Below are 8,141 nucleotides of genomic sequence, written 5' to 3'. Positions count from 1 at the left end.
CATCGTACTCCTGCTGGTGCAGGTATTCGTAGTTGCTCAGCTGGGGCAAAGGCTCATATCCCAAGACGAGCGGGCCGTCTGGAGTGTCCTGCGGTGGATGGGGCAGACTTGCTAAAGGATATTTAAGTGAGGATTTCGAACTAGCCGCTTCGCGTATTTGTTCGTGCGGTTGGGTGGGGGTATGATGAGTGCTCGCGTCGTGGGCCGGGTCTGCGGGTGTTGGTGCGTGTGGCGGCGCCTTCTTCAAGCCCTTCTTGTTCTTCTTGTTTTTCTGATTGCGTGGTCCGGGCATAGTCTCGATTTTATGAGAAGGTAGCAGGGGTGGTCGTGTCAAGTTGCGGGATCGTGAAGCCGTGAAGGTCGTCGTGGTCGTCTTGAGCGGAGGAGCGCCGAGCGCGCGCGTGAGACGATCCAACGCGTCTGTCATCGTCACGCTCGCGAACCGTCACCGACGTAGCAAACTACTACTCGACGCCATCGACCCGACGAGCCTCATACTCTGAAGTCTGTCCGTCTGTACATCTCATTAGCACCCTGCCGCTGGCGACTACTATACAAGCCCAAGTATCGCCATTACGACATGTCGCACTCATATTGCTGCCTTGTCATCTCTGCGTCCGTATCAACGTAACCCGACTACATTGCACCAGTCAGCCCTCCAATGCCCTCGCGGTATAGCGCGACCGTGCGCGCAACGCCGGGCCGTACCTATAATAAACCGTTAGCCTACCCAGAAGCGAGCTATGCGCAGCGGACGAACCTCTTCAGCAGGATAGGGACTGGAATCATCAGGATCGCGACGCAACCGACAAGTGTCGATGCCCAACGGGGGTTCAGGGCTCGGAATAACGCCGTTGAGAACAGCGGGAATATGGCGCCGAATATGCTGCGAATGACCGTACACGCCCCGAGCGCAGAGGCCGCTGCGTATGAATAGACGTCTGCATTTGGTGATCAGTGTACAGTTTCGATACTCAGTCAAAGCGCTGACCGATGATGTAGTTCAGCAGTGCGACCTGTGGAGTGGTAGCTGCTGGTCAACCGGCGCTGCAGAGGGAGTCCCAAGCCGAACAAACGTACGAGGAGCGCGAGGATGGCTACACCCATCAAGAATCCGGACATCATGGGCGCCCAGAAGTTGACAGACGGGAACGATGTCCACCTATAATAACCTCAGCGGCAGGCTACGAATCTATGAATATGATTGCTCACCCGAACCAGAACAAGGCGATAGCGAAGAGGGGCGCAGCCCATATGGCCATTGTCAGGCGTTCCTCTGGCGGGACCGGGTTCGGCGCGTATCGTTTGGCTTTGCGCTCGTAGTCGGGCTGCGTCACACAGAGGTACTGGATCGGAAGTGAGGTCACGCCGGCGGGAAACGAGGGACTAATCCATCCAACGACTTACGAAGATGAGAGCGACGATATTACCCACAGTTAAGGGTAAATACATCAAACCGAGCGAGCCTACTAAGTGTAAGCACAATGACATCGCGTCTGGGTCGGGAGCGATCCTCACTAGACTTGAAGTGATGACCTTCTTCGAACACGATAGGGAACGCCTCAAACATCATGTACAAGCATCCGCCGATGAACTGTATGCATCGCGACTGAGCAACAGAGCGTACACAAAGCCCACGAATGAGCTCACCGACAAGTACGCGGTTGTCGCGATCAAGGCCGGTTCATGGACAAACATCACGAAGGGTTTAGCGAGCGTCTTGTACAACGTCGCTGCAATGGTCGATTTTTGCACAAGTTCGAACGGAGCTCGATAGCGTGGATCTCCGGTCTCGTTGCGAAGTCGTTGAGCTTTACGGGCGAGAATAATCGGCCTGCTACCGTGTTATCGTCGGAAGCGTTCCCGATCGTAGGATTGGACTCGCCTATATGTCTCCTTCTGCGTGCAAGTGATCAATAGGGTGCAGGTCCCGGCCTGCGAACAGAGGGGTCGACGTGAGACGGGCTCCACCGAGTGGCCAAGGAGACGTACCAGGATAGTGAGCATCCAGAATACCCATTGCCACCGAAGATTCCCAGCTGCCATGTAGCCGCCGATCAGAGGCCCGCTACGATCGTGCATGAGCGTAGATGATTGTGCAGAGGCAAAGACAGGACGAACAGTGTTGGACCAATAAACGAGAGGAAACCCAGATATGTAAGCGCCTTCTCCCGGGTAGAGGGCTCCCAACTTGTATGAAGGAAGTGAGTCAGTCTGGGTGTTCGGAACCCTTAAATACATGCAAGATGAATACAAACACATCTGCGATAAGAGCCCTTTTCCGAAGCTGTCAGATCCAGGGACAGTACATATCAGGAATAGTACGTACGGTGCAATCGGGTGGGCGGCCGATGAGGTGATACCGCCAAGCAGTCGGAAAGTCATAATCGCAGCAGTGTTGGGTGACAGAGCCGCGCCAACTTGGAATGCCTAGTGGTCGTACGCATCGACAAAGACGCTCGTAGATAGAGGAGGTATGCTGACCGTAAACAACGTGTAGCACGGAATTAGTACAGCCCTCCGACCATACTGTGTATCCGTTAGAGAAGAACAATCAAGAGTTGGGATGACATACCTGTTCAGAGAGCGGCCCCCAGAGGATAGGTCCAACGCAAAATCCCATGACGAAGAGGGTGATTGTGAGCGCAACAAGCTCCGCATCGAGATGGAAGTGAAATAGGAGTTGGGATGCGAAACCAGCCGGAACGGAAGAAGCAAACGTCCTACCGACGAAGACAGTGAGTTAGTACAAGACAGACACCGCTCACGGAGATGCGCTGACGTTGTGAAGACAAGGAAGCAGTCAAAGATCGATAGATACCACCGGTAACCCCCCGACCAGTTCTGTAATGATGCAAAGGTCAGTGACCATACACACCGACAAGGCTTAGGAGTTGGCGTACCCGAGGATCGTCTGCATCGTTGGCGGAGAATTTGACGATAAGGATATCGGATACTCCGTCCTGGTCTGAATCTTCGGGAACTGAGACTTCCGACTTGTCCTGTTTCTCAGACAAGGGGGACTCGTAGCCAGAGGACTCAGGAGCGGGGGAGATGGAACCCATGATCGTACCAGTTGGCACTATAGGACACAGGTGACCGGGTGATTGCAGGAGCTCTCTCGAGCTCTGCACGATCTACTGAAACGCACTTTATAACGCCATACCTTTACGCAGATATGACGGACGGCGCGCCGGGTCCTGGGAAGTTGCAAGAGCTTGCCATTCAAGATAGGCAGTCGTCCTGTTTCATTGCGAGTCAGAACATTTGAGAAGACTGCCAAAGTCTCGGCAGACGAGGCGCCCCAGAAACCTTTCACGTGCGCCGCTCTAGCCGCAGAACCTTGGCTCGTTTTGGAAGATACAACAGCGTTCTGGGTCTCAACGGGTGGCACGAGAACGCTGAGGCCCGACATGGCAGGCCTGAGGCTCTGATTGTAGACTGAGCTCTGACAGTTTCAAGGGAGCCAAGCCACGAGTGTACGTGCTACATCTGCCAAAGGGCTCATCAGATAGGAGTAAATCGAAGCCTGTTCATACTCTGACCATGCCATACCTGTGTCATCTGCAGGCATCCTGTGGGTCGTGCACCAGACAAATGACGTGATGGCGGCACTAGGATAGGCCCAAGAGAATAGTGAATGACATCAAGGAGCCGGGCATTGGGTTCGTTGACTTGGCTTCTCAGACGGCTTGTCGTACTGTGTCTTGAGCATTCCATCAATGTCGATGAACCGGAGACAACGCCAAAGATGGTCGCAGATGTCATGGCGCCTGTAGCGCCTTCGTGGGAGGGCGTCTGTACCACGTGATTCGAGTTCGGATCAGAGCATGGCGGCAGTCACCGTGGTATACCGAACTTCGACCTGCAGGCTACAGGCTTCTTTAATTGCCACTCCGACACCATGACCTCAGATGTTGACCATGACAAGTACTGCGCCCCCTCAGCCAAAAGGCGCTGTTTAATGGGATCGAACCTGCTTTCCCTGGCCGGCCACCAAATCTTGAGTCATACTTCTTGTTCTGAGTCGGTATCACACGTTCTCATCGCATGACAAGGTCGAGACCAGCCTCGACATGCTATTCGTCCGTTTCCTACATGAGGTATGATTAGATTTGCAGAGTGCAGGAAATCCAGCCCAACTCATACACGCTGACTTATGCTAATGAAGGGGGCGCTTTGCCAACGACCCCTCAAACTTGAGCGACGACCAAAAGAATTCGCATAAGACGCAGTCGAGAGCCTATCCGAGTCCGAGCAGCAGCTTCACTGGACGCTCTCTGTCTTCCAAAGCAGGTACAGGAATGAGTTGCCCCGGCCCTCATTGATATTGCCAGTGGCTCCGTCCCAGCCGGGAGGCACACAAGGAAGATCTTGCGATTGGCGGAGCAGCACCACATGGACGATTTTGCGCCTTTGCCTGGTGTCCATGATGGGGAGAAGATAGCGGTACTTGCCCCCTCCACGCTTGGACAGGTTCTTTTTGGACATGTCCGGGAGGCACTGGATGACGACCTCGAACCCGGTGGCGGCCTGGTACTCGCGTCTCGTATACTGAGGGACGAGCCAGACGTATCTGACGAGTGCGCACACAATCAAATCAGCATGGGGGTTTGAGAGCTCAGACAAAGCGAGAATGGCGGGGGCCTCACTTTCCGCATAATCCCTCGTTGATGTTCTCGCTTTTGCCGCCCTCCTCGAGCACACGTTCCGGGGGCCGTTGAGAGGGCTGGCATCCGTACCTGACCTACGAGTGCAAGTCAATTCGTACATATGGGCAGAAAGGTATGACACGACAACTCACCTCGATGCCAGAGATCCAGAGCTGAGAAGTATCAATATTGTCAGTCATGATTCGAGGTGCTTGTGCTCTTGACCCTGAGGCCTGAGAGACCGTAAGACCCTCTTCCGTAATCCTTTATACCTGTATGCAGAGGGTCGGCATGCAAACACGCAGTCTTGCGGGAGGGGAGCAGCGTGGTGGTTCTGAACCTCATGGGCGACAGGGACTCGGATATTGTAAAGGGCCAATATGGTCGGACCCTGCATGCAGATTCAAATTGTCAGTCGAAATTGGTGGACGATGATAGTGTCTACTCCGCTAATCCACTCGCAAACGAAGGATACCGTCGTGCTCCTTACTTGACTCAGTAAGAGCTCCGCCGATCAATGCACATCATGTCACAGGCAGTGTGTCAGCAGTTTTCTATTATGGATGAATTTACAGTTTTGGGGCACTGGGACCCATCGAGGGGAAGGCGAGAGGCACGTACAATGCATGAGGCTGTGGTTCGACAGTCGCTTCTTGCGCAGGGGAATGGTCCTCACCGTAGCCCTTGCCCAACGTCTTCGTCTGCGGCGAAGATGAGCTGATTCAGTTGGTTTAATCTATCTAAGTTAACACACTTGCACGTATGCAGTGATCATCTGTCGAAGCGAATCATGTCGACCATTTGAAGACACCGGCAGACAAAACTGGAGGATATACGCGGAAGAATGGCGTAGTCTCCGCGAGATACGTGGGAGACCCGGAGTGAAGAAGTTCTACATACGCGTATCAGCGCTTCAGTCTACAGATGAACCTTGGTGACGTTCCTTACCGCTTCACTTGTATCCTGTGCCGGCCAGCACATTCTCCGACTCTGAGGTGTCATCATAAGATGCACCCTCCATTTGAGATACCTATGAGGGCATCAGAGCCACCCGCCGCCTGCGTACAAGGAGCACAGGGCGGGGTTTTTGCTGGCCCACTGTGGGCTTTGTGCGGAGATCTTCTGCATCTGATGATGACGAAGCATCAGCTGCAGGCAAAGTCGCTATATGCACGAAGGTCGCGACTCATGCAGGCATGTATCTGATGATTCTAATCTCTTCAATACTACATGACATATGACTCGAACCGAGAGCATGCATGTCGCACGGCCAAAAATCACACTTCTTGGGCATGTCGATGTACACTGACGTGCCTGAGATGGTCAACGACAGTGGTTCAACGTTCAACCTCCAGCTTCAGCCCTGACGGCAACTCACGTGAGATTCCCTCGGCAGCTCACCTGGAGCCGAGCTTCACCCGACGATCGCCGTCTTCCACAGAAGGTACAAGTACGTCTTGCCTCGAATCTTATTGATGTCTATAGTGCATCTATCCCAGCCTTCAGGCGTGCCGAAGAGCTCATGGTCCTGATGGCACAGCACTACTTGCACTACTTTACGCTGCGCCGTGATGTCTTTCCTAGGAATGAGGTACCGGAAGTCGCCCCCTGCACCTTTAGCGAGGTCATTGGGGGCAGGATCGCCATGCTCTTGGATCACAATGTCGAATCCGGTGGCAGCCTGGTGAGGGTTTGTCGTATACTGAGGGACAAGCCAGACGTATCTGAAAAATGCGCATACAGGAGTCTGACGATGATCCACAGCTGGGATGAAGTAAGGTGGGGAACTCACTTTCCACCGTACTGGTAGTTGATGTCGTCGCTCTCGCCGTGCTGTGCGAGGACACGCTCAGGAGGCTGCTGAGATGGCTGGTCGCCGTATCTCACCTGTGGCGACAATCATTCGTGTGAACAGAGCTACTCTGACAGGTAGAGCGGCAGGCATTGTGACTCACGGCGATGTGCGAGATCCACGATCCGTGGGCAGCATACGCCATGACTGAAGGTCGAGTTGTAGATGCGACTGCAAGCCCGAAGACCTGCAAAGCGCTATTTCCAAGCTCTTCATAATGAAGTACAGAGTGCCCAGTGATCGCCGCGCTATCTATAAGAACGTGGGTAATCTTCCAGAAGAGAAGCAGCATGGCGGTTTCGAACCGCTAGTACCCAGACATTCACGACTTCGCAACCACCTGCATGCATGTTGTCATCTGGTATCTGTAGACATAGTCAGTCAACGCTCCGCGTAACCCCCTCGTATGGATGACAAGTGCATCGTTTCCCTTGATTCACAAGCAATGCATCCCTTCGCGGGCGACGGGCACGTCCGTTGGCCAACCTGTGCTGTGCTTAGCACATGTTCTATGATCGCGCAGGGAATCTGCTATCTAGGTTAACTTGAGGCCCAAACATAAAGCGGGGGACACGGTACACGCACTGTTCATGAGGCTGGCCTTCACCACCCGCTTCTTTCACGTGAGGAAAGCGTGGGTCTTGATCTGTGGCTCAGGAAAGGACAGCTATTGATTTCTCTGACCTGTTCGGAATTTGGGTTCGACACGCTGTCGGAGAAACAATAAGTCAAGCGAAACCCGGGTCGAGATGACAGCGATCACTGAGAGATTAATGTAGAGGCGTTTTCGATTGGGAGAGCTACGTCAGGCATACTCAATGTCGTGCATCGAAGTATCGATATCCTCATCTTTGATTGGTGGAAGTGAGACTATACGACTCCGTCCGTACAGAGAATAAACTATCAATATCTTCTGCCGATAATTGAGGAATCAAGCAATACAACCTCCTCAGTGCTCATGTGATGTGGAATCACGAAGAAATATAAGGGGGCACACCTGTGCAACAGTTTGCGTGTTCAACATGGCCCTCCGACAACAAGCACGGGCATAGGCGCTGGACGACCCCATTCACGTCGGGGGTCTTCTTCTTTGCAAGGCCTCAGAGATCGAGCTTGGACTTCGTTGTCATCCCATGGTTCAGCTGGGAAAACGGACCGGAGATGGGGATACATGCCTTCCTCGGTGTCCTTCAAAAGTTGTTCGCGTTCTGCGTTCTCACGGGTCAGACAGCCATGAGATAGAAGTCAACCCCAGAATGAAGACATTGACAGGAACGATGAGAACTTATTTGATATCTCTGGGAAGTGCATGTCGATAAGAGTGTTCTTTGTCTCAAACAAGCTAGATATAGCCTATTCACATTTCCTGAAACTATGGAAGTTATCGGAGCAATACATCAGCCGCGATCACTGGAATATAATTCAAAACAGTAGTTTTTTGGACTAAAACATAGTCTTGTAATGTGTTTGAACAGCAAAGGCTACGGAACTTTGGGATAACATATATGAAACCATTATCTACTTGACTGGGTTAACACGTAGGTTGAGATTCTACTGCGGGGACGGAAAATCCTTCAGTGGCCAAAGGACCCATGGTGGCCAAAGGACCCGGGTAAGACTGTATCTTCCAACGATTC

The 8,141-nt window shown here is 52.9% G+C and overlaps 3 protein-coding genes across 3 annotated transcripts; all 3 read right to left on the bottom strand.

Annotated features, from left to right (window-relative positions):
• Positions 1 to 516: 516 nt before the first annotated feature.
• On the bottom strand, positions 517 to 3,459 carry DICSQDRAFT_156365 (MFS general substrate transporter). The gene is made up of 17 exons (XM_007367956.1): positions 2,904 to 3,459; positions 2,783 to 2,844; positions 2,576 to 2,723; positions 2,485 to 2,529; positions 2,330 to 2,430; positions 2,259 to 2,276; positions 2,122 to 2,190; positions 1,993 to 2,068; positions 1,886 to 1,935; positions 1,651 to 1,834; positions 1,519 to 1,594; positions 1,408 to 1,466; positions 1,213 to 1,346; positions 1,081 to 1,162; positions 992 to 1,016; positions 761 to 941; positions 517 to 708 (listed from the first exon to the last, which is right to left on the bottom strand). Exons 1-17 carry the CDS (start codon positions 3,063 to 3,065, stop codon positions 651 to 653), a joined length of 1,530 nt encoding a protein of 509 aa, XP_007368018.1. The 5' UTR covers positions 3,066 to 3,459; the 3' UTR covers positions 517 to 650.
• An 807-nt stretch (positions 3,460 to 4,266) lies between these two features.
• Positions 4,267 to 4,852, bottom strand: DICSQDRAFT_172221 (uncharacterized protein; the record flags this gene model as incomplete). The annotated part of the gene is made up of 3 exons (XM_007367955.1): positions 4,267 to 4,576; positions 4,653 to 4,747; positions 4,805 to 4,852. 3 exons carry the CDS (start codon positions 4,850 to 4,852, stop codon positions 4,267 to 4,269), a joined length of 453 nt encoding a protein of 150 aa, XP_007368017.1.
• Positions 4,853 to 6,066: 1,214 nt separating this feature from the next.
• DICSQDRAFT_65384 (uncharacterized protein) lies at positions 6,067 to 6,548 on the bottom strand (the record flags this gene model as incomplete). Its single annotated transcript, XM_007367954.1, has 2 exons — positions 6,067 to 6,376; positions 6,445 to 6,548. Coding segments are annotated over 2 exons (414 nt in total), but the record flags the coding sequence as incomplete, so codon positions are not given.
• Positions 6,549 to 8,141: the final 1,593 nt, after the last annotated feature.

Source organism: Dichomitus squalens (genome assembly GCF_000275845.1).
Source record: "Dichomitus squalens LYAD-421 SS1 unplaced genomic scaffold DICSQscaffold_30, whole genome shotgun sequence".
NCBI lineage: Eukaryota > Fungi > Basidiomycota > Agaricomycetes > Polyporales > Polyporaceae > Dichomitus > Dichomitus squalens.
This window is presented reverse-complemented; position numbering and strand designations above follow the sequence as displayed.